Source organism: Macrotis lagotis, chromosome X, assembly GCF_037893015.1.
Source record: "Macrotis lagotis isolate mMagLag1 chromosome X, bilby.v1.9.chrom.fasta, whole genome shotgun sequence".
Classification (NCBI taxonomy): Eukaryota; Metazoa; Chordata; class Mammalia; order Peramelemorphia; family Peramelidae; genus Macrotis; species Macrotis lagotis.
The window spans coordinates 247700039-247726158 of record NC_133666.1 but is presented as its reverse complement, the minus strand read 5'-3'; the positions used below and the strand labels follow the sequence as shown (position 1 = coordinate 247726158).

The 26120-nt window shown below is 38.7% G+C and overlaps 1 protein-coding gene and 1 long non-coding RNA gene across 3 annotated transcripts in view; one reads left to right on the top strand and one right to left on the bottom strand.

The window, feature by feature from the left end:
- Positions 1–26120, bottom strand: part of PDE8B (phosphodiesterase 8B) — a 312928-nt gene that overhangs the window by 5838 nt on the left and 280970 nt on the right. For both annotated transcript variants that reach the window (XM_074202145.1, XM_074202146.1), the window contains 5 exons: positions 25331–25466; positions 24114–24312; positions 15439–15656; positions 12937–13072; positions 6910–7077 (listed from right to left, as the gene is read on the bottom strand). In XM_074202145.1, the coding sequence (XP_074058246.1) occupies positions 6910–7077; positions 12937–13072; positions 15439–15656; positions 24114–24312; positions 25331–25466 (857 nt within the window). The remainder of the gene's footprint in view (positions 1–6909; positions 7078–12936; positions 13073–15438; positions 15657–24113; positions 24313–25330; positions 25467–26120) is intronic.
- Positions 15246–21495, top strand: LOC141499431 (uncharacterized). The gene is made up of 3 exons (XR_012471717.1): positions 15246–15379; positions 17424–17554; positions 21020–21495. It is a non-coding gene; the product is annotated as an uncharacterized LOC141499431 (long non-coding RNA).

The window sequence follows — 26120 nt, the reverse complement described above, 5'->3', positions numbered from 1 at the left end:
CAGGAATTTTTGGTTTTTTGTTTTTGTTTTTTTAGTTTTTGCAAGGCAATGGGGTTAAGTGGCTTGCCCAAGGCCACAGGGCTAGGCAATTATTAAGTGACTGAGGCCAGATTTAAACTCAGGTACTCCTGACTGGAGGGCTGGTGCTTTATTCACTGCACCACCTAGTGCCCCTACCAGGAATTTTTAAATAGAGATTTGACATAGTTTCACCACCCAGTTCTCTTTGTTTATGGTTCTGTGTTGGGAAACAGGTTGATTACTAGTAAGTCTGATTCTGTATAGATATATTAAACTATAATATAACAGCATCCTAACTGTATTTATTCTTCATGGGTTGGATTTTATATAGTGTCATTGGGATAATTACAAACTGATTTTGACTTATTAAGAAGTTAGTTTGAGTTGCTGAAATATTGAATGTTTTAAAAGAATTATTCTTTATAAGTATGTACTTAACTAGGCTAAATATAGTTCTTCAAGCTCCCTGCTTTAGAAAGGTCCAGGACAATGACATGTAGTATGTGCTTAATCAGTGTTAAGATATAAGATATACATAATTCATATTTGGTATAAAGAGGAATTGTTGCTAGGCAGTGCTTCTAGTACTCAAGAAAACTTTAAAAGTGTGATCTTTTAGGTATTTGGAACATTCCCCACCCTTGTACTATTATTCATTCTCTCAATTTGTACTAATTGTATGGAGAAGAATTGCTTAGCAAAAGCCAACTTAGATCTTGTTCCTCTCTGATTTATAGAAAATTCCAAGTTAGCTGTCTCCAAATGAATCAATGAGTTTTTCAATATTGCCTGAAACAGAGATTCACAGAACATCAGTGCTGGCAGAGACTTAGATCATCTAGACCAAGAACAGAAGAAATATTAGCTTCATAGGATCACCACAGTGAAGGGTATCTTGTGTGAGGGCATGACTCTAATTGTCAACATCACCCCCTCAGAGAATATATGGATATGTGACATAACAAAGGCTGTGGCTTAAAATGCCCAACACGGTATATCATAATGAATTCCAGAAGCTCACAGATGGAAGGCACAGGTGATGCTACCAGCCAAAACAGTGATCAGGTTCTGGGTTTGAATCCTAACTCTGTCGTGCTCTATCTGTGTGTCACTGGTCAAGTCCTTCATCTTTCTGTGACTTAACTTTCTCAAGGGTAAAATGAAGGGATTGGATGTGATGACCTCCGAGGTTCCTTGACCATGTCAATCCCTGACTTGATAGGAATCCCCTGGCTCCCCTTTGCTTCCAAGATCAGACATAAAATCCTGTTTGGTAGTCTGTGAGAAATGAACCATTTGGACCCCTACTCCCTTCCAAATGGTATTAATCCTTTTATTATTTTACACAAATCAAATAAGGATGATTAGATAAGACAGATTTTTGTAGTAAGCCTCAAACTTTAAATCAGAATTCTCCACTTGTTTACTATTTTTGCAATCACAAGAATGCTGATAAAGATGCCTTGTTTTGCTCAAATTCTATACCCAAGCTTGGCATGAGAGGGGACACTTTATGTAATATGGAAAATCCCCCAATGTATTTTTGTATTTCCAGACCACCCTATCTTGTCCAACATGAACAGGTGAAGATGTTATGCTCCCTTAGTGGAAATTACCCCTGCCTTGCCCATTTTGTGATCATCCAAGCCGATGCATTATTTCTGGCTCTGCTAGAGAATCAAAATTAAGGTCTACCAACTAATTAAAATTCTGTTCTTTATCATGCCTCTTATGTATGTTTGGATATCAAATTGTATAAAAATAAGACCCTGGGGAAAGGAGGCATCTTAGATGGAGAGGAAGATCTGAGTTTACCAAATTAGAAGGGCTATGGATGTGAGCACTTTAACAAAGTGCTATTGGCTTGGAGTTCTGCTTCAGTGATTTTTCTTGCAGATTAGAGAGCTTTAGACCCCCACAATTCAAAGCCCTGTATAACCTGCCTCACTCCTCCCACCCTTCCAGTCTTCTTTCACCCTACATCCCTTTCATATCCTCTCTGATCCAGTGTCACAGATCTCCTTGTTGATCTTCTTTAATGTAGTATCTTCCCTTTGTTATTTTCTATTTGTTCTGGAAGTTGTTTGTTGGTACATAGTTGTTTACATGATCTCTTCCCCCATTAGACTGCTAACTACTTATGAAGTAAGGATTTTGAGTTTAATTTTTGTTTTTTTGCTTTTCTTTGAGTCCCAGTGCTTGACAGAGGTTGCTGGCATGAAGTAAACATTTAATAAATGTTTATTGACTGCTTATCCTTTCAGCTTAAGTTCTATGACCTTTTGATCCAATAATCATCTAAAACAGTGGGGTCAAACCTACAGGCTACATAGGATTTAGAATACCACCATGGTTAGATGGTGCAATGGATAGAATGTTGTTGTTTCAGTAGTCAACATTAAAATTTGACCTTAGACACTAGCTATGTGATTCTGGACAAGCCACTTAATTCTATTTGCCTCAGTTTCCTCATATGTAAAATAAGTTGGAGAAAAAAATGGCAAACCACTGCATTATCTCTGCCAAGAAAACCCCAATGAGGTCACAACAAAATGGATGTGATTGATATAAATCAACATGTTGTATTTTTATTTATTTTGTTAAATATTTTTCCAAATACAAATTTGGCATTTCCTCTTTATAATGTATTCCCAAGGTGGTCATCAAGCCTTTCCTTTAATGAGGGGGAACCTACCACCTAAAGAGTCTATTTGTGAATGGTCTCATTGCTAGGAAAATTTTCCTTCGTTCAAATCAAAATCTCCTTCTTTGCACTTTTTAAAAAAAATTTTTGCAAGGCAATGGGGTTAAGTGGCTTGCCCAAGGTCACACAGCTAGGTAATTATTAAGTGTCTGAGGCTGGATTTGAACTCAGGTACTCCTGATTCCAAGGCCAGTGCTTTATCCACTGTGCCACCTAGCCGCCCCTTCTTTGCACTTCTACCTGCTGTTTCAGGATCTGCCTTCTGGATGAAACAAAACACAATCTAAACCCTTTCCACAAAGCAGCCCTTCAAATAGCTGAAGTCAACTACCATGCTCCACTCCCAAAGCTTCTCTTTTCTCTTTTCTCTTTCTCTTTTCCAAACCTAGTCATTACTAGTTCATTCAATTGATGCTCAAAAGGCATGAACTTAAATTCCTTCATCACCTTAGTTACCTGACTTTGGATATCCTCTAGCTTATCAATGTCCTTCTTAAAAGATTATAAATGCCATTCCAAGTATTAACAGAACAGAGTAGACTTACATTCTTAGACCTGGACACTATGACTTCGTCCTGTACCCTCTCTTCTTTTCCCCCTATACTGTTTACTTAATGATAATGATAATGATAATGGTAATAATAATTAACTTTATCAGTTTCATGGATTCAATCACCTCTATGCTAATGAATCAAATCTACTTATCGAATCTTAACCTTTCTCCTAACTTCCAGATTCCCACCTCCATCTGCTAATTAGACATCTTGAACTGGCTAACCAGTAAACATTTTAAACTCAAGTTCGAAACTGAACTCATTAATTCCCCCCCCCAAAAAAAACCTATCCCCTCTTCTGAACTCTCCTATTACTATTGAGAGTACCACCATCCTCTGTCACCCAGACTTGAAACCTAGATATCATTCTCAACTCCACACTTTTTTTAAAAAGTTTTTTTTTATTTATTTAAGGCAATGCAGTTAAGTGACTTGCCCAAGCTCACACAAGTAGGCAATTATTAAGTGTCTGAGGCCAGATTTGAACTCAGGTTCTCCTGACTTCAGGGCTGGTACTCCATCCACTGCACCACCTAGCTGCCTCTCCATACTTTTTCAATACCTTCCCCTACTCATATCCAATTTTTGCCAATGTCTGTTGATTTTCTCTTCTTAATATCTCTTAAATATTGCTCCCTTTTCTCCTCTGACACTGCCACCATCCTAGTACAGGTCCCCTTCACCTCCCTCCTAGACTACTGCAATAGCCTACTAGTTGGTCTCCATGCTGTAAGTCTCTTCCACTCCAGTCCATCCTCCACTTAAAGTGATCTTCCTAAAAGTGAAGGTCTGACTGTGTCATCCTTCCCATCTCCTCCTTCTGAAGTCCTTTTCCCTTTCCTTCAATTCTTCTTTTCCTTCAGATTCTGTTCAATCCCCTTATTCCACAAATGAAGAATCTGAAGACCATCTATTTAGGTAAAGTAGAAAGAGACAGAACCAGGGTTTCTGAATCTCAGTTCAGTGTTCTTTTCACTATTGCTAGATAATTCCAAAACTCCTGTTTTTCATTTCACTCCATTTCCACTCCATTTCACTCCAATTCAACAAAATATTGATTAAGCACCTCCTATATGTAGGCACTGTGCAGAGTGCTGGTAATGTCAAAATGGAAAAATGACAGTCTTTTGTCCTCCAGGAACTTAAAATCTAGAGGGAGCTTCCTCCCCTCACTGAACTGATTGAGTACCTATTCGAATTCCAGAAATTTAATAATAAATAATAATTTAATAATAGCTAATGCTTTAAGATTTATAAGATGTTTATTGAATATAATCTCATTTGATCCTTACAACAGCTGGGGAGTAGGTATTATTATTATTATTATTATTATCCCTTCTTTACAGAGGAGGAAGCTAAGAGAGGCAGTGGTTAATTAAGTTTCCCAGGGTCAAGCAGATAGGAACTATCTGAGACTGGATTGGAACTCAGGTCCTGCTGACTCCAGGATTGGTGTTCTAACCATTGTGCAACCTAGTTGCTAATTTAATGTGAAGTTTTCTGGTTGTTTCATGCAGCAAGCCTGTAAATTGCTAGAGGAGCTAGAGTAGACATTTCTCTAGAATCCTCCACGATACCTAGCATGGTACAGTTTGACATGGCAGAAGGAAGTTATGAAAATTAACTTTAAGTTCTTGAATCTGACATTAGCTATGTGAACCTGGGCAGGTGACTTTGACTTCACCCCTCTGAGTCTCTGAGCTTAAAAAAATGTGAATTTTTCACTTCATTGCCTTATTGTGAAGAGACTATGCTTTGGAAACTGGAAAGAGCCATCTACATGGGGCAGGAAGGTGGTACAGTGGATAGAACTCCAGCCCTGGAGTCAGGAGGACCTGAATTCAAATCTGACCTCAGGCACATACCAATTATGTGACCCTGGGAAGATTACATAATCCTGACTGCCTTAGTTGTCTCCTCTGTAAAACCTCCCAAATTTGTTGTGAAGATAAAATGAGATAATATTTGTAAAGTACTTTTACAAACCTTAAACTATACTCTGTAAATGTTAGTTGTTGTTATTGGTATTAAGATTGTACTAAGATTTTTGGATATCATATTTAAATATTTACATATGTTTTATATATATATATATATATATATGTTTCTCTATATATTATTTATACATAAGTAATGAACCTTCTCTGTATTTGTAATTCTGCACACACACACATATACACATATATTTATAGATGAGGAACTGAGGCCCAATGACACTTGTTATTACAAATAGTTAGGAACTGAATTGGGGTTTGATCAAATCTTCTGATTCCAAGGCCAGTTTTCTTTACTCTATGCAACACCATCTTTCCTTTATTCAATGAAGTCCTTCCCTTTGCCTAATCTGAATTCTGCATATGTAATTAATTCAAGGTGGTTTCTCTTCTGTGTAGGAGAGCAATGGGTTTCTCTCTTGCTACAGAGTCAGAGATGTGAAGTCTTGTCTTTCTTTTCTCTGGTCTAATGGGTGCTATTAAACATCCCAAGAATGCCAAGAATGGGCATGGAAAATAAAGGTCTTTCATATTTTCTTTCCTCTTTTTGTTAGACTTTGCTGCTTTCACATTATTATTTTTTAGGTGTTTCTTTTTTTTTTTTTTTTTTGCAAGGCAATGGGGTTGAGTGACTTGCCCAAGGCCACAGAGCTAGGTAATTATTAAGTGTCTGAGGCTAGATTTGAACTCAGGTACTCCTGTCTCCAGGGTCAGTGCTCTATCCACTGTGCCACCTAGCCACCCATTTACTTGGAATATTACATGTGATTATATTTTTAGATATGCCCCCTCCACCAGCAAGCCAAGTCTAATCTGTTCCCTAAAGAGTAAATCATCAGAGACTCTTTTAGTTGTGGTTGTTCAGGCATTTTTCAGTTGTTTCCAACTCTTTGTGATGATATTTGGAGTTTTCTTGGCAATGATACTAGAGTATTCATTTCCTTTTTCAGTTCATTTTACAGGTGAGGAAACTGAGGCAAATGAGTTATGTGACTTGCCCAGAGTCACCCAGCTACTAAGTGTCTGAGACTAGATTTGAACTCTTTAAGATGTCTTCCTGATTCCAAGCATATGTGCTGAAATCTCAAGTGGAGCACGGGCTAAAAGTAAATGATTTTTATATTTATATATGTATGTAGATATATCATATTTAATAATGACAGCTAGGTGATGCAATGGATAGAGCATTATGCTTGGAATCAGGAAGATATCTTCTCCCAAGTCCCTGAAGGACACATGTTATTCCCAAATTCATATGAGAACTAATTCACACCCAAATATGATGAGTAGTATGCTTACTGACCACATCATGGCCTATTGTTCCTGGATGGAAAACTTTCCAATCACAATAACTCTCTCTCTCTCTCTCTCTCTCTCTCTCTCTCTCTCTCTCTCTCTGAAATGGGATTAAGTGACTTGTACAATAATTACCTAGGTAATTATTACTTGTCTGAGACCGAATTTGAACTCAGGTCCTCCTGACTCCAGGGCTGGTGCTCTATTCACTGTGCCACCTAGCTGCCCCAAACCCCAACAATCTGCAAAGATTTATTTCAATGTGCTTCTAAACCACATGGTACATTTCCAAAAACCCCAGAGAAGAAGAGAGTGGTTTCCAACCTGAGAAACAGCTTACCTGTGCAAAATACTCTTCTGAGATCCTTCCAGCCCATTCGATGCACATCTCCAGAGGGCGGCACGGGTTGGCCACGTCTGCACACTTGATCATCATGCGCTTGATCAGGATTTGGTTTTCAGGGAAGTTCTTCCCAGTGGGGTTACATTCACAGTCACTGCCTTCCCCCTGAAACAGAGGAAATCAGGGCAACACTGGCTCAGGAAGTCACGATGTAGCTTCCAATAAGGTTAATCTAATTAAACATGATAAAATACTCCTTGGTCAAAAATGGGCTTTTCTAGCAGGTCTTTCAGAAAAAGAGCTAAAATCAATCTTTTTTTCTCAAGAACTGGAAAGAACTTTTTAAAATCTTTTTTCTTCCTACCATTATTCTAGCTACTACCATCCCTCTCATCTGTATCTTCCACCCATTTATCTATTCATCCAGTACCTTTCCTCTGGATTAGTTTCTCTATTTCCTAGGTCATGTATTCTCACATTCATTTGCCTAATAAATAGAACACAGTTGGAGACTAGTAATTATTTGCTCCATTATAATAATAAGTATTTATGGATTATTTAAAATTTTAACTTTAAAGTTTTACAGATGGAGAAACTGAAGATGAGAGAGGTCAAGTAATTTGTCCAAGGTCAACCAAGTAGGAAGTATCTGAGGCAGGATTTGAACTCAGGTCCTCCTGCTTCCAAGTTCTAGTACTTTATTATTCATCCAAGTTGCCTAACTGTTAGGGACTGTTGTGTATGGGGGGCACCAGGGCCTTATCTTACTAAGTACCAAGGGAGTGGGAGTGGATTAGAGACTGGGGAGGTATTTAAGCACTGGTATTTTGATAAATGCAGACCTTGGAGACCTTGGTGTATAGGCAGAAACTTGTCTTCCTTGTCCCCCGCCCCCCAACATGCTTGGGGAAAGATTGAGGGAGTCCAGAAAGGGACTCAGCATATTGGTACCCAAACTGGGACACAATATGGCACCCGAATGGGGACACAAAGGACATGAAGGCAGAGTTATCTGAGTGGAGTCTGGGATAAGGACAGAGCAGATACAACCAAGAGAACCAGGGGATGACATCCAAGAGCAGAGGACTCTGGAGAAAATAACAGGTTGATTTGTTACAAGGGGGCTGATTTTAAACAGAGGTGTAAAGTGAAGTGAAGAAACAAATGGTATTCAGGATTGAAGAGTCAGTGGGAAGTAGAGTCTGCAAAAGCAGTGCCCCAGGGGATGGAGGTTTTTTTTTATGTTTTTGCAAGGCAAAAGGGGTTAAGTGACTTGCCCAAGGCCACACAGCTAGGTCATTATTAAGTGTCTGAGATCTGATTTGAACCCAGGCACTCCTGACTCCAGGGCCCATGCTTTATCCACTACACCACCTAGCCACCCCGATGGAGCTTCTTTCTTAAGCAGCAGTCTGCTGCCAAGCCAGTGCCATAGGAACCTGCTTGCTGTTCTTTTTGGCCAGGGCTGCCTGCCTGACCACGTCCTGTGCTCTGGTCGTGACCTGGGACCCTGGACCTGAGACAGGCTGCAGAGACCTTTAATCACTGATGTGGACCCTGATGCAGACTCTGACACAGGACTTTGACACCGACTACGACAAGACAAATTTCATTCTCCATAATGGTGTTGACTACTGTTCATGGGGTGAAACAACTCCAGATTGTATTGTCAACATCTTAAGTAATTCCAAATGCTTTCTCTCATTCTCTGCAGTTCCCACCCTCTGCAGAAGGAGCAGGGAGGGAGAAGGGAAAGCTTTCTTCTGGAACTTCAAAACTCAACTCCATATCTCAAAAAACTTATTTTAGAAATCAAGGGACCCCCATGCCTTCTTCCGGGTTTGGAGAGGAGGGGGAGGGGTTGGGCAATGGCTATGTTTTTCAATAGATTATTGACTGGGAAGTTTCACGGTTCAATTAGTTAAGAAAAAAAGGGAAGACCTTTTTCTGAGACTGAGAAATTTGGATTTTGTCTTTCAAGTGAAGTCTGTGCCTTTGGCTTATATTTCTGTTGATAGGTCTTGATTGGCTATGTGTGTATGTGTATATTTGAACATCTATAGGGCATTTTACATCTCTATACTGGCCTGGAGAGGTGGGAGAATGTTTCTATATTCTGAGGTCTGATACTGGCCAGGTAGCAATCACAGCTTAGTGAATATGATACTGTATTTGTGTTAGTGTCTAAACTCTGAAATAGGTAAAGTTAAAAGTTATTCCTTTTAGTTTGGATTTTAAATTTGCTTTGAAAGGTTTTTTGTTGGCAAAAGAAAAAACTTTGTAATCTTTGTAAGTTGGGGATAAAATGTATTTCAAGGAATTTGGGAATATTGGTTTTTACTATTTTTAATTGACATTTGTTTATACTGTTGTTGAACTTTCGTTTACAACTTATGTTGCATTCATTATGTAATAAAAAAAAAGACAAGAAGGGAGGATATGTTAGGGACTGTTGTGGGTGGAAGCACTGTAAACTATCATCACCTGGTGTCCTTGAGCACCAGAGCCTTGTTTTGCTAAGTGCCATGGGAGTGGGAGCAGATTAAGAGACTGGGAAGGATATTTAAGCACTGGTATTTGGTTCAATAAATAGAGACCTTGGTGTACAAAGGGAGAACTTGTCTTCCTTGTCTCCCGCCCTTCCAACATTTGCCTGGGGAAGATTGAGGGGGTCCAGAAAAGGGATGCAACTCCTAACTACTAAACTTCTCCTTTTGTGGTACAGTCCTGTATATCAATACATTATCATGGTGAAAACTCCCTCCATCCAAATCAAAATTCCATTATGACTGACATGATCTACTGTATTACTGATTTGAGGTTGGGCTATGAGATTCAGAGGTAAACCAGGGCCAGGGAAAGAAGTGTCTATGAAATAGGTCTTCTCAAATAAGCAAATGTACCTCTCTCTATTCTATGCTGAGGTGGGGGGAGGATCTGTGGGTATGGTATATCATATAATAATGGCATCAGACTTGTTACAGCATATATTATTTAATTTTGCTGTATTTCTCCCTCCCCCTTTATTTTGTGATACAAAGAATAGCTGTTGGATGCTGGGCAAGTCACTTAACCCTGTCTTGCCTCAGTTTCCTCCTCTATTAAATGAGCTGGAGGAAAACAACTTTAGTATCATTGTGAAAAAAATCCCAAGTGGTGTCCATGGAGAGTTGGACATAATTGTAAAATGACATAACAATACAAAAAATAGTTAGCTTTCTGGATGAGGAAGAGATATATTTTGGGTAAAAGTGATGTAAAAATTAAAAAATGTTGAGAAGAAAAAAATAATACTCAGTGAAGGGCACCAGGAAACCCTTAAAACCACATCTGTGTGTTTATGTATTATTAGAAAATTGGGTAAAGAATCTATTACAGAGAAGTTAGGAAATTTGCTAGGTAGACCTTTCTATAGTCTGGCACAGGGAGTAACTAATGATCTCCCCAGGGCTCTGTCAACCTGAGCATTGAAAGATTTTGTGAATAGTTGTAGGCTGTGGCTAATTAATTAATAATAGTTGTAGGCTGTGGCTAATTACTGGACCTTCTAAGGGGAACTGTATTTTGTCCTTTCTTCACAGCTGGGTTGATGTGAGGCCACTCTAATTGATAAATCTCCAGCCAAAGCTACAAACACCCCAGGAAGTGAAAGGGAAAGAGTGGAGTTTATTGAACAGGAGGACTGCTGGTGGCAGGGTCAGAATGGTGCTTTAGGAAGATTAATCATTAAACAAACAGCTGAGAGGACGGTGGACTGGAGTGGGCAGAGACCTGAGAAGGGAGCTGAGGGCTCTTTTCCTTTTGTGGTAGAGCCCTGTAGATCAATATGTTATCATGGAAAATTCCCTCTATCATCCAATTCAAAAATTCCATTATGACTGACAATATTAGAGAGTCTCCTGTGGCTCCTCCAGGTAGACTTGCCCATCATTGGATAGCTAGCAAGTTCTTCCTGACCTCAAGCCCAGCTCTCTGATAGCCGGCTATGTTGTTCAGGGCTGTTCATAGAATGTTAGATTTCTATTCAGAGGGGCGGCTAGGTGGCGCAGTGGATAGAAATAATTACCTTAGCTGTGTGGACTTGGGCAAGCCACTTAACCCCATTCATTGCCTTACAAAACTAAAAAAAAAAAAAAAAAAAAAAAAAAAAGATTTCTATTCAGAGAACCTTGAGTTCAAATTCCAGATCTCCAACTTATCCCTTGTTTGATATTAGGCAATTTAATTAAACTCTGGACTCTGTTTCTTCATTTATAAAATGACAATTATATGAGGTAGACCTCTATGATCCTGTTACTTTTGCCTTGTTAAATTCTGATGTTCCCTAGGGGAAACATTGAATGGTTGCAAATACAAATAAATTACAGCTGTTTTCAGAAGAAAGCCTGGGTGGAGTGGGGATACACCAAAAAAATGGGTATACCAGAAGAAATAGTGTTCAATATAAAATCCTGTTATAATTGCAGCAATGTACATAAAGCACAGGTTAGCAGGTTTTATTCATCTGTACTTGCAAATAGCTTAACACTAATGATTGCATGGGTGATGATGCTCTATCGAGCATCATTATAGGCCAATTAGGAGTTTATCTTCAATTTAAAGGGAGATGAAGCCACTGATACATTTACATTCAGGGACGACAGGCTATAATTACCACTGGCTAAGGTAGCTGGTGTATGACCTCAGGATTCCTTTTTTCCATCCTACAGATCTGAATTCTAGAAGATGAAGTTGGAAGCAGATGAAAAGACCTGCTTATGGTTACCCCTGAGTGAGCTTTTCCCATCTCTGCTCCTTTGTCCCTTGGGTGGGTGGGTGGTCTTTACTGAGGGAGGAGAGTTGTGTTTTCAGTTCGCTCTTAGTGTAGCCTTGGGATGGGGAGTCTACACCTGATCTTGCACCTGAACTAAGCCACCTATTGTCTTGGAAACCAAGCTGAGCAGCAGCTCTGTGTGGATTCCTACTCAAGTAGTAAAATGGGAATATTTCTCTGCTGGTCCCAATGAGTATCCTGTCACATCCTGGCCTAAGGTTGCAGTCCAACCATTTCTCTGGTTATTGCTCAGAGTTAAAAATGAACAGAAAGTCTTTTTTTACTGCTCTGGGGCAAAAGTCATGTTTTCATGGTTTCAGGGCAGGAATATTTCAGAGGTTCTATTTCCTGACAATGCAAAGATTAATAGGAAACATTCTATCCCATTTTTAGCACTCCATTTATTGTACAACAAAATCCTTTGGGGCCCAAATAAGGGGAAGGGAATGAGCTCGGGTTGGCAAGGGCTGGCTGGTTCATTCAGGAGAACAACCCAGAAAACAAATGGACATACTCTTCTACATGCTTTTCACTGGAATCTTAATGTACAGTTATTGCATCTACTGTAAATGGATAAAATAAAAATCTGGGGAACAATAGAAATAATTGGATGCCTTTTAATGCAAACTAAAGCCCAATCTGAAGAATGCCTTCTGGTGCCCTGGCAAATAGGAGCAAATATGTTTGTTTAATTGAGCAATTACAGAATGCTTTGGTTTTTAAGCACCCACATTATTAATGCTTTGCTTTTAAATACACATGCTCCAGATTCAATTAAGATCGTTGGGCACTGGCTTGTCTGGCTCAGTGTGATGTGAACCAGCTCTAGTGTAGTTCTTTAAAGCACTCCTTAATCTTAACGTCTCCCAACAGAGTCACAAAGGACAATGATATTTTTTTCTTTTAATGGAAACAGTAGTTCTCAGGGCCAAGCCAAATTAGGAAGCTATAGTCAGTCTTTGCTCCTCTTTTTCAGCTTCCTCATCGCTTTCTACCTGTAGGTCAATCTACCTTTTATAATCAATTTACCTCAAGGTCTTCTCAGGATCTCAGAAGAATTCAAGGGCACGATGTCACACATTCTCCCAGTCCCTTCAGAAAAGGACTTGGTCCATACCCTTACCCTGACTTCTCAGATGAACTCAAGGGAATAAATTGCCATGACCAACAGAGGGGGAGAAAATACATCTAGACTGGCTCCCCTCACTTACATGGGAGTTGGTTTCCTCAGCGGCCATGGGTTTGTTGATGCTATTCACAAACTTGTTCACGTGTTCAAAGTGCTTTGTCATCTCTGTTGCCAAAACCATGTCAATGATTGCCTGGCGCAATGTTCGATAGTGGGTCCTGAAGAAACCAGAAAAACAGACATATTCACACTTTCCAGAATTTAGTCAGCTTGTCCTCCCTACCCCACCCCACCCCAATTTCCCACTATATTTTCCCCTGGGAAAATGTGGTCCTTTCTTTCAGGCTAGGAGTTGAAGGTGAATTTTATAATTGAAATCCAAATCACAAAGGAACTCTGGTTTGTTATTCCTGCCATTAAAGAAAAACTGATGGTAATATTTTCTTTTCAGTGAAAATTCTCCTACCCTGGCATTTTTCCACCTTTCCCAAGCAAAAACCACAGCAAGGTTAGAGAAGAGGGTGATATCTTTCCCTGTCTCCTTCTACTTCTCATGTAAGAGGATATCCATTAGTATATGATATTGGTCACAGGGAGCATATCACAAGGAATCATAATGATCTCCTATGATGCTGGTATTCACGGAAAAAAGAAGGAAGAATATTTTAAATGAACTCAGATAAATTTTCACCTAAGGGTGCCATGCCCTGTTTCACAGGCTGTGTAAAAAGATGCTTTGTAAAGCTTAGAGTATTTAGAGATCTTAATTATTATATATTATAGTCATAAATAATGATGTATTACATTATTTATAATTGTTACATGATTTGATGTTAACAAATGGAGCTAAACCAAAGTTAGAAGAAACTGATCCCCCCGGGTTATGAGAAAAATAAATTGTGAAGACATTTGCCAATTATAGGTAAAATCATTGTTACACATAGAGTGTGATAAGAGCCAAAGCTCTGTTCTCTTATTTATTACTAAACAATATCACAATGTCAAGATCTCCCAGAGCCGGATCTAAGAGGAATGTTCAATGGGGAACCTATACTGAAGGAGCCTCTTGGGGTATGGTGGACAATGATTACAAATCAAGACTTTTTTTTCCATTCAAGTTCCTAAACATGGTTTAAATCTTAGAATCTGGAGTTTCCTTTAGAGCTCAGCCCAAACACCACCTCTTCCATGAGGCCTTCCCTGATTCTTCTAGCTGCCTGTACTAATCTCACCAAAAACATTTTGTATGTATGCAGCATATAGTTTGCAAATACTTATTTTTAAAATAAATTTATGCAAACACAGTGTCTTCCCTTACAGAATGTAAGTTAAAAGGCAGAGATTGTTTCATTTTTTGTCTCTGTATCCCCAGCACCTTACAGAATTGTTGGCACATTGTAGGAGCCTAATAAATGCTTATTGAGTGAGTGATTGGTTAGGTGACTTCAACAGCCAAAGTTAGAAAAATTGAACACTGAATTTTTAGGAAAATTATCATATATTGTAAACCTGCAAAATTAGAAGCAAAATCGTTGCATGTTGAGATGTGGTCTTATAACCCAAATATACAGAGAGACAAACTCCTCCCACTGCATCTCTGGGCAGGAATCTTGAGGTACAAATAAATTTGATTCTATGTGGGGCTGTGTGACACCAACAACATTAAGGTAGTGGGTGACCACAGAGTGGACTAGTGGAGTGACTAGAGGAATGATGAATTATTCTCTTGGAAAGATCATTGAGCTAAGTAGTTCAGAGGCCTGGATGCTAATCCTAATTCTGTCATCAACTAGCTGTGTAACCATGTTAAGCCTTAAAACGGATCCAGAATTCAATTTTGTCTTCTGAAAAATTGGTGGTGTCTGTCTCCTTTATCATTCGGGTTTTTTGTAAGGATCAAAAATATAAAAAATTAAAATAGTTCATATTTGATAGCGTTTTAGTCTACCAATTGCTACAGGAGGTCCAGGAAGACCTGGAGATATTTAGTCTAGACTTGATTTCTGTCTTTGAGTATTTAAAATGTTGTGTGAAGAAGCAAATATTTTTGGTTTTATATAAAATTCTCTATCCTTTGTATTTGGAAATGCTAATGTTTGTCAAGTTCATAATAAATAATAAAGAAGAAAATTTAAAATAAAAATTCTATAAGCATAATCAGAGAAAACAATATCATCACCACCACCCATATTTTTACACTCTTTTTTCTGTTCATTTCTTAAACTTCAATATTTTTCCCCAATTACATGTAAAAACAATTTTAAATTCTTTTTTAAAATTTGAATTGAAGATTCTTTCCTTCTCTCCCCTTCTTCCTCATTGCTAAGGCAAGCAATTTGATTTAGGTTATACATCTGCAATCATAAAAAGCATATTTCCATATAAGTCATGTTATCTTCACATTCTCCTTTTGTTAATCTTTTCTTTTTTCTTTTTTTTAAGGTTTACAAAGTATTTAGCACATGTTATTTCCTTTAATTTATTGATCCTTTTCAAGGGAAAAGCAGTGAGTGGTTTTGGGTCAGGTGGGTTGTCTATAACTAAGTCAAATTTCAAATTTCCCAAAGCCCCAAATGCAACAAACCTGTCAATGTTCTTGAAAATATTGCATTTGTTGTCCTTGACTGTGAGCTGGAAAGCCAGGGCAGTGTGGTGACTCTCCAGGACAGCTGTGTCATTGTAAAGCACAGCTAGCTCACTGCCAGCATTGCACAGGAAAGAGTTGGTCCGTCCGGGGTGATCCACGTCATGGACAGTGGCTGCTATCAATGCAGCCACTTCGTCTAGGTGATCCAGACTTCCCTGGGAGTAAGAAACACAGGGTATGACTCACCAAAAAAACAGAGGCAGAAGGCAGTTAGACAATTTGGTCATAATTTTGACCTTTTGCCTCTAAGAAATAGAGATAGTACAGGTTTATGAACTGGAATTTCTTTTTTTTTGTATCATAGTTCTGAATTATCTTTATTTCTGATTTTTTTTGTTATGTTTTTAAGGCAATCAGGGTTAAGTGACTTACCCAGGGTCACACAGGTAGTAACTGTCTGAGGCTCACATTTGAACTCAAGTCCTCCTAACTCCAAGGCCAGTGCTCTATCCACTGCACCTTCAACTGTGGATCTGATTTCTGTGTTTTAGAAATTAAGTTAAAAGAACCAGAGGAAGATCTCGATCAAGATGAGAGGAATCTCTATAAAGGCTTTAAAGGAATGGCATTTCTAGGAAGGGCACTACCATCTTTCAGTGATGTATTTTTGTAATCCTAGAGTCATCCTCAACTCCTCACTGTCCTTTCCTTCCCCCTAATCCAACCAATTTTGAAAGCTTGTTGATTCTACTTCATTTCATCTCCTTCCCCACCTCTGCCTCCCTTCTCCAATCCATTATCCGAAGAGCTGCCAAAGGGATATTCCTAAAGCACAGGTTGAATCATGTCCCTCTCCTGCTCAATAAACTTCAGTGGTTTCTTATTTCTTTCTATCTTCCTTCCTTCCTTCCTTGCTTCCTTCCTTCCTTCCTCTTATCTCTTCACAATCTTTATTCCAAACTACCTTTCCAGACTTATATACATAAGTCCTCTTTATATATGTCATAGTCCAGCCTTTTGTCTCAGTGGGTTTGCAAGTGCAAGATGGTTCCCTTCCCAGAAATCCATCCCTCCTCACTTAAGAACTGTTAGTTTCCTTAAAAACTTCACTCAAATACTACAATTAGATGGCATATTCTTGATTTCTCCAGTTGCTAGGACCTCTGCACTCCCTCACCCCATCCTAAACATCCTCACCTTTTATTTACTTTGTATATACAGTTAAGTGCTGCTTGGTGCAAATAATGAATCCTCTGCAATGATCATATATATTTGAATTCAAAGTTTTATGTAAAATATGGTAATTGGTTATAGCACAATGGATATATAGAGCCTACATCTGAATAATATACTAGTGTATGGTTTTGATATATAGTTTTATGTATATTTTTCCTTTTGCTAGAGTGTCAGCCCCTTGAAAATAGGTACTATTTCATTTTTATTTTTGTACCCCTACCAACATCTAGCACAACACTAAATATATCATAGGTCCAAGAGACCAAGACCCTCTACAAGAGAATATCAGTTAGTTGGAATCCTAGAATTTCAAGGCTGGATTGGAATGCATAGGTCATCTGGTAGGAATTCCCCCTACAGCTAATATGACCACGTACTCAACCAGTTTCCACTTGACATCATTTATTCCTCCTCTGCTGAGGATTCTGGTGGACCACATGATGGCTCTAATTGACCTATTTTACATTGGCTTTAGCAGAGCGCTGTCTGATTCCCAAGCCACACATAATGGAAAACCAATGGTACAGCTAAGGATAAAGCTTCATCAATTCTAATCCTTCCAGGCAAGGAATAAAACCACCAATGCCCAAAGGAAGCACCAGGGGGAGCTGCCGCAATGCGGTCGCTTTTTCCTTCGTGGCCTTAGGACCAATCTCCTTAGAACTTCTCAGTAGAACAGACTTGGGCAACTGAGGGGAGAAGCCAGAATTGACAGGCTCCAATGTTTTTTTTTTTTTCTTTTCTAGACACCAACCAGAAACACGATGAAGACAGAGCTATGGTAAAAGTTAAAACACTATACCGCTGCTTCAGAAATAATGCTTGGCTGTCCTCAGCATACATTCTGAGACATTGTCTCCTATGCAGTGGGTTGGAGGTAAGCAGAGAAGGCAGGATGATTTCACTAGCATCCTTAGGGTATGAAAAGCCTTTCTTGGAACTCTAGGGAGGGAGTGGCACTAGGGAGAAATCCTAAAACTTCTAAGTGGATCCATTCTATCCATGCCCATTCTATCCACAGCCCTTGCTGTGGAAAGCATCTTGGAAGGGGTAAAACTATTCCAAGGGGAGTCTTACTCACCCTGCTCCTTTTCTCCTTTAAAAGTAGGAAATGGGTTTTGACTACATTGAGGAAAAGCTGGCAAGTCTTATCTAAAAGTAGATTTTTCAGAAAACCAATCACATGTTTGCATAAATAGCTGTTTTTATCCCTTAGTAAAACAACCAAAAACAAAGATCAATACCCCCAAACTGAACACAGTTATTGTTATCACTATATAAGCCCCTGCGTTCCTTTGTTTTACATGGGGATGGCAGAAGTTAACAGGGAAATGTCTTGTAAATTCTGGTTGGTTGATAAGTTATGGTAAGGAATGCAAATTTCTTGAGGGGAAGGCACTATTTAATTTTTTTTTTAACTTTTACATCTCTAGCACCTACCATGGTACCTGCCACTTAATAAATGCTTATTGATTGTGACACAGTTGAATGACTGATAGTGGAAATATTATCTGCATTTCATTCCAGCCAGGAGGGAGAGAGGATTAAATGGTTCTGAGCTTCCAGGCAGAACTCAGGAAGGAGCTTCCTGAGTGTCTCTGTCAAATGTTGGAAGAGGCCAAGAGAATGACTTCTCAAGACTTTAGGAGTTGGGGCAGGTCAGGAAGAAAGGCCTTGGCTAGGATTTAAAAAATCTGGTTGCATTTAAAAAACTTTGAATAAGTCTTTTCATTTGTTGAGACCTCAATTTCCTCATCTATAACATAAGGGATAAAAATATATGATCTCTAATCGATCAGAAAGATGCATTAAACATATACAGCCAAGACAAGACAGTCCCTGTCCTCAAAGGACTCTCAGTTTTACATCCTAATATACACTGGTCACTGTTTGTCAGAGACTTTGACCATCTTTGAAAGCATAAGGGAGAGTTTTACTTAATGCCACAGATGTATTACTATAAAATTATCTGTAAATTAGATTTTTTGGAAATGGTATATGCCTTTGATTGCCTGTCTAATTTAAAGGATTATTTCCTGTTGAATCTTTTCATAAAGTAAATATCTCTTCTCCTCTCTTCTTCTCCATTCTCATTTATCTAGTTGTAAATCTGCTTGGCTTTGCTTAGACTAAGACACATTTAAGTTATTTCTTAAAGGCTAGGAATGGCTAAACCTTTCCTCACTAGATGCGGAGCTAATCATTCACATTCCATTTGCACACAGGCTCCAATGCTTTTTCTTTTCTAGACACCAACCAGAAACACAAAAACAAGAAGACAGACCTTTCCTCTCCCTGTCTCTAGAACTCTCAAACTAGCTCATGAGCCCCCACCAGTATGTTAATCTTCTTTCTGGTCAGCCAGAGGGGAAAAAAAAATTAGCTCAAGTCAAATGCATTCATGGAAATGGTATAAGAAGCAACTAGAAAGAAAATATCTCTCCTATAAACCTGAAGCACACTCTCCAATAAAGACATATGGTACTAGTGAGAAAAGGGAATGTCAGGAGACATGGAGAGGCACACACAGAGGGGAGGGATGTGGTCAAGGTAAATTATCCCTCCTGTTCCTCCAGGGAGGGGAGGAAGCAAGCTTTGATTAGGTACCTACACAGTGCCAGACTTATCCCAAACACTTTCCAAATATCCCACTGGATCCTCACAATAATCCTGGAAAGTTGTTGCCATTATTATCCCTGTTAATGGAGCAGGCAGCTAGGAAGTGTCTTGCCCTGGTTGACATCACTAGTGAGAGTCTAAAGCGTATCTGAGTGGCAGTCTTCCTGACTCTGGTGCTCTGTCCTCTGGGCCGCCTCGCTGCGTCCCCATTTCTTGTTATGATGTCTTCATGGTGCTCTTGGCACTCAGAGACTGAGGTTCTTCTGGGCCAGCTCTTGGGCAGGCACATAACTCCAATGCTCGGCTGGGATCTCCAGCTTCCAGCTCAGCTGAAATCCTGCCCAAAGGTGCTGCTCTAGCTTTGAAAAGAACCAGAAACCCTACCTTATGACCCACAGATGCTTGGCCACAGTCTCTACTGTTTGAAATCTTAGCCTAGGGGACTACATGCTTTTGATAAGAACTGGGACCAGCAAGGGTCTAGCCGAATCCTCCCATTTCCTGAGCAAGATTCCAGTCACAAGCATTGGTCTCGACTCTCCTGGCCAAGTGACTTGGCTCATCTCTGAGTCTGGACCCTCTGCTCCACTGTCCCATGTCTGCTACAAAATAACACTTCTGATGGGAGGTCGAGAGGAATCCCTGCTCTTCCCACCTTTGCTGCCCTTCACTGCCCTCTCTGCAGCCGCCTGGACACTACTGTGTCCTGCTGCAAGATATCATTTTAGGTAGAGGTGGGGAGATCGATATCTTCCTTTTCTCCCTACCTCACCAACACCAGCGGGCGACTAGGTGGTGCAGTGAGTAGAGCACCAGCTCTGGAGTCAGCAGGACCTGAGTTCAAACGTGACCTCAGACACCCAGCACGTACTGTGTGACCTTGGGCAAGTCACTGAATCCTGATTGCCTCGAATCCTGGGCCATCTCCAGTCATCTTGATTCATATCTGGGCACTGGACCTAGATGGCTCTGGAGGAGAACATGTAGTTGGTGACTCAGCACAGCACCCCTCACTCAAATCCAATTCACCCTGATATGGTCCTCTTCACGACTGAGGAATAAACAACAACAATAACAACAACCTCTCTTCCACCCCCACCCCCCCCGCCGGGGTACAAAGGAAAAGGTAAAGAGTGAGCTACGAAATGGAATTCTTTCTCCATAGTCAACTCTTCTCTCAACTATATTAGAAGTGGGTTTTTTTTTTTTTTTTTTGCAAGGCAATGGGGTTAAGTGGCTTGCCCAAGGCAAGGTAGGTAATTATTAAGTGTCTGAAACCAGATTTGAACCCAGGTACTCCAGACTTCAGGGCCAATGTTTTATCCACTGTGCCACCTAGCTGCCCTCATATTAGAAGTTTTGTTAATGAGCTAGACTGGTTCTGCTTTCAAAAACTCAGCCCCTCCCATTCATTCAAGTCAAATCTAAAAGACCTTTCAGACACTTTGATATGCAAATGAGTCACTCAGAGTCTGATGGGAGAGCCCCCTTTGGTTTCTCTACCAGTCTTACATTCTACAACTTACTCAAATGATCAATTCTATCACACACACACACACACACACATATGCACACATAGACATTTATCCAGAAATCTATGTGTATCTATATGTATAGAAATCTATATCTATAAACATACATACACATATGTATATGTATATAACATTCAACAAGTATGCATGTGCTTCTAATGCACTGTTTTTTTTTTACCTCTTTCTTATAGGCTCCCTCAACTCCTTTACCATGTAGCTCACACACTATCTTCTGCGTGAAGCCTTTCCTGATTCTGTCACCTGCTGGTACCTTTCCTTGTTTAATGTCTCTGTCTATATTTGGATTTATTCACTTTCTATTTTGATGCATAAATAAAGATGTACCTGTTGTTATAGATATAGACTTATTTTCCCTTTCAAGAGGCATCATTTCATTTTCTGGTACTTGTTTTCCCAGGACTTTAATAAAAATTGGATGATTGATTCACTGATTAATCAATATTCTTTATGAGACACTAGGGGCATCTCAGTGGGATAGAGTTTCAGGTGTGGAGTAAGGAAGACTGAGTTCAAATCAAGACTCAGGAATTTACTAGCTGTGTGATTCTGGGTAAATTACTTCCCCTCTTTGCCTCAGTTTTCTTATCTGAAAATGAGTTAGAGAAGAAAATGGTAAACGGCTCCAAGTATCTTTGCCAAGAAAACCCATATGAGGTCCTGAAGAGAAATACACAACTCAGGATATAAAGACAAAAAGGAAAAACACTCTCTGTTTTTAACCTGTTTTACTGAGGCAGTGGGTGGATGCTGTAGATAGAATCAGGAAGTTCTGAGTTCAAATATGACCTCAGTTACTAGTAAGAAATTCTGGGTATGTATATCTCTGAACCTCTCCCAGGCTCAGTTTTCTCATATAAAATGGGGATCATAAGAGTATTTTACCTGCCTCCCAAGGTTTTGGGGAGGATAAAATGAGCCACTTAGCAAATATAAATATAAGACATATAAATTTTAGCCATTAACTAATACTGAAGACCATCACATATAAACAGGTAAGTGAATATAGGATAATCTGAGGAAAAAGAGAGCACAAAAAACCTGGGACATCAAGAAAAACTTCCTATAAGAAGTGGCTCATGACCTGAGCTTTAAAAGAAGCTAAGATTCTAAGAGGCAGAGGTGAAGAGGTAGAGATATGAGTGTATATGTATGTAACATAGGTTTTATATATATATATATATATATATATATATATATGCTTACAAATTATATATATATATATATATATACACACACACACACACACACACACACACACACACACACACACACACAAACTGAGTTACTTTCTACTCTATGGCTTCAGAATATTGTTGTTGAGTCATTTCTGTAGTATCTGACCCTCCACGACCCCATTTTTGGTGTTTTCTTGGCAATGACACTGGAATGATTTGCCATTTCCTTCTCTCATTCATTTTACAGATGAGGAAACTGAGGCAAACAGGGTTAATTAAGTGACTTACACAACTAGTAAATGTCTGAGGCTGGACTGAACTCATGAATATGAGTCTTGCTGACTCCAAGCCAAGTGTTCTATCTTCAGTGGCATCTAACTTCCCTTTGGGTCAAACAACTCCTGAATACTGTAAGCTTCTTGAAGGTAGTTTGTCTCATTTTTTTTTATGGCTATCACTTAGCACAGTGCCTAGTACAAAGTAGTTTCTTAAAACATATTTGTTAATTAAATAGATTGAAATTATGTCTTCTGAAACTGAACATACACAATAATAATTTTGGCACAGCATTAGCAGCCTGGTTCTCCAACACCAACACCATAAATGGATCTGATAAATATTGATTGTGAACCACATGCATCAGCCAAAGAGGTAGAGGGTGTTTTAAATTTATAGATTAATCTATACATGTGTGAAAGACAGAAAGAAATCTGACTTCACATCACCAAAACCAACTGATTTTCTAAAAATATCTGTCAAACCCCAAAATGAGTACTATTAGACATGGCCAAAATTCACTATGGGAAACAAAGGAGGAAGAGAAAGAGGAACAAACAATGAAAGGAAAAGTGATGGGAGAAATACATATCTGTATCTATGTATCTCTCTCTCTCTCTCTCTCTCTCTCTCTCTCTCTATATATATATATATATATATATATGTGTGTGTGTGTGTGTGTGTGTGTGTGTGTGTGTGTGTGTGTATGTGTGAAAGAGACAAACGGAGTCTATAAGAAGGTGGCCTATGTTCATAGCAATTTTTAGGTCATAAGTGTAACAGATTTGTTAAAATTTGTGTGGAAGGTGGTAAAAATGAGGGCAGGATTGTTTTTTGGGGGAGGAGGGTGAATTTACCTACAAGTTTGACAGACTTGTATATTATAAAATAACATAACAATAACATAACTTAATATAGAATACAAAATATGTACATTGAAGGTCAATTCTAGTATAATTCTAACTCATCTTTTTGCCTCAGTTCTCTAATTGTAAAATGGGGATAACAACAGCCCCTATCTCACAGAATTTTTGTGAAGATTGAATCAAATAATATTTTGTTTTACTTTTATGTTTTTAATATATATTTTTATTTTAAAATTTATTTTAGTTTTATTTTGTGGAATAAAATAAACATTTCCATAACACCATATGGTAACAAAAGATGAAACTGCAAATCTATTATGTGCAACTTGTTATACCTTTTAAATTTAAATTTAAATTAAAAAATCCCTTTTAAATTATCATGTAAATTTATTTTTCCCCCTGTCCTTCCCACCACCCTAATGTTGGCTTATCATTAGATATACACATACATAACTTCAGTTATTTCTCTGGATACAGAAAGCATTATCCTTTGGGTTAATTTGGGTATTTATAATAGTCAAGAAGACTTATTTGCTCAAAGTTGTTCTTAAAACAATACTGTTGTTATTGTATACAACATTCTCTTTGTTCTCATTTCATTCTTCATTATTTTTTTATAAAGCACTTAATACAGTAACTGGCACACAATAGGCACTAAATAAATGCTTATTCCCTTCCCTCTATTTATATAAGCACAAGTAGCTAATTTATTAAGCTTTCAGTAAAACATAGAGTTAAATCCCTGCTAATAGTAAAATAGTCTCTCGATTAGGGCAGAATATATATGTATGCATATGTGTATATATATATATATCTATATCTATATATATATGTATACACACATATCTGCGTGTGTGTGTGTTTATGTGTCTGTATAGATATATCTGTATATGTATATGTATATATGTCCAAGTGTAACCACATAGGTTACTCTATGAAAATTTTACCTTTACTCTTTCTTTTCCAAGGAAAAATGCTGTAGCATGTAGGACATCTGCAGCATGAGTGGAGTTGTGGTAGGAGTTTGATGAGTGGTAGTTGGCTTCAATCACCTGTAGCCAGGCCCGAAGAGTGGCTTCTGAACAGTTCAAAAACTCACAGACCCCAAAGCGGGCAAAGACTTTTAACCCCAGGTAAACCAACGGTCTGGAGAAGTTAGACAAAAGGAAAAAAATCTAGCTCATTCCTTTGCCAAGCTCTTATTTTATTTTACTGATAAGGAAGGGACAATGACATTTCTCTGTTTCCCCAACAGCCCCAATCCACCCTGCACCCCTACCCACCACTCAGTTTCATATGTCCAGGAGGTAAAAAGCATCTCTTGAAAGTAAAAAACAACAACAACAACTAAAAACCTTTCTTGGCAATCCCTCTTTAAATCCAGTACTGATTCCTGAGCAGTTGCATTATGGCAGTCAACCCAAAACATTGCTGGGTTATCTACAGTTCATCAGAAGCTTTAATAACTGTAACAAATGGCAAGCCTTTGGATTTCTCTCCTTGTTCCCTCCCCAAATATGTACATCAAAAGTGCTTCCAAACAAAGAGAATGGTAGATCTGAGATCTCATACAATTTTGAGTTACTAGGATTCCAAAATTATTTTTCCAGCAATTTTAGCAAAATGTCCATGGGCCCCAATCCAACACATTTGGAAAGGAATATTCCTTTCACAGGATCCTTGGGCTAGAAAATGATCTTGAGAGGTCATCTCAGCTTCTCTTAGTTTTCAGGTGAAGCCATATGTAAGCCATCCCACTGAAATCAAAAGCTATTTTCTTGCTCCTTGGGCCCATAAATTCAGTTAAATCATTTGTTACTTTAATAAATTTGGAGCTTAGCTTCAGTCCTGATATTTATACCTGCCTGATCTGTTTCTGGCACACCGGCAGTTAATAAATTCTCCTAGGAGATATTGGAATGAAACTCAGCTACATTACTTCATTCTTGAGCTCCAACCAACCTTATCCCATGCTTGGTCCCCTAGGGTTATTTCTCCACAATGGGTCATGCTCAATGACAGAATCTATATGCTTTCCCTTAATCTCTGTTGAAAAGGCAAAGGCACTGAATTTTGACTTCATCTCTTGAACTCCAAAATTTAAAAGTAGGGAAACCTGTACCTCCAGCCCCTGTCCCAACAGGTGCCCAAAGATGCCCAGTACCTTTTATGTGTGACAGCTTCTAATTCAAAGATGTTGAAATCCCAGCTCTCTTCATTATCGAGTAATTGTGCAATACAGGGTGGAACATCATTGATTGTGATTGGCAGTGAAAGATGACTGTGGCTGTGGTGCATGTCTGTAGAAACAATTTAATTGAATTCAGAAAACACATACTAAACATTTATTATCCATCAGGGTTAACACTATGCTGAGTGCTGGGAGGAAAAACAATATGTACCCAGATGAGTAAATGAAAGATATAAACAAAGTAATTCTGGGAAGTGAGGAGAAGATTGAGCATAAGCATCAAAGGTGATCCATAGATGCCTTCTGTAGGAAGGAGCACTTGAGAAGCAAAGGCAAAGAAGGAGATAGAATGATATATGTGAGAAAAAGCAAGTAAGTCAGTTTGGCTGGAAACATAGTGAATATAATGAAAAATAGCAATGTGAGATTAGTTTAGAAAGTTAGGAGCCAGATTATGAAAGGTGTGAAATGCCAATCAAAGAAGTTGTGTATTTTATTCCAGAATCTACTTCCATTGAAGGTTTTATGAGCAGGGGAATGAAATGGTCATACCAATAAATACTTAAGGAAAATCAAGTCAGGGAGATCTAGGAAAGACTTCTGCAATCATCTTGGTAACAGGTGATGAGAATGTGAATGAGAATTGTGGCCTCATGAGTAAAGACAGATGGGGAGGAAAGAAAGGGAATGCTAATTATGGATTTAGACCCTAATAGAGAGTCATAGAATATTTATTCTCATTTTTATTAATTTTTTTTGTAGG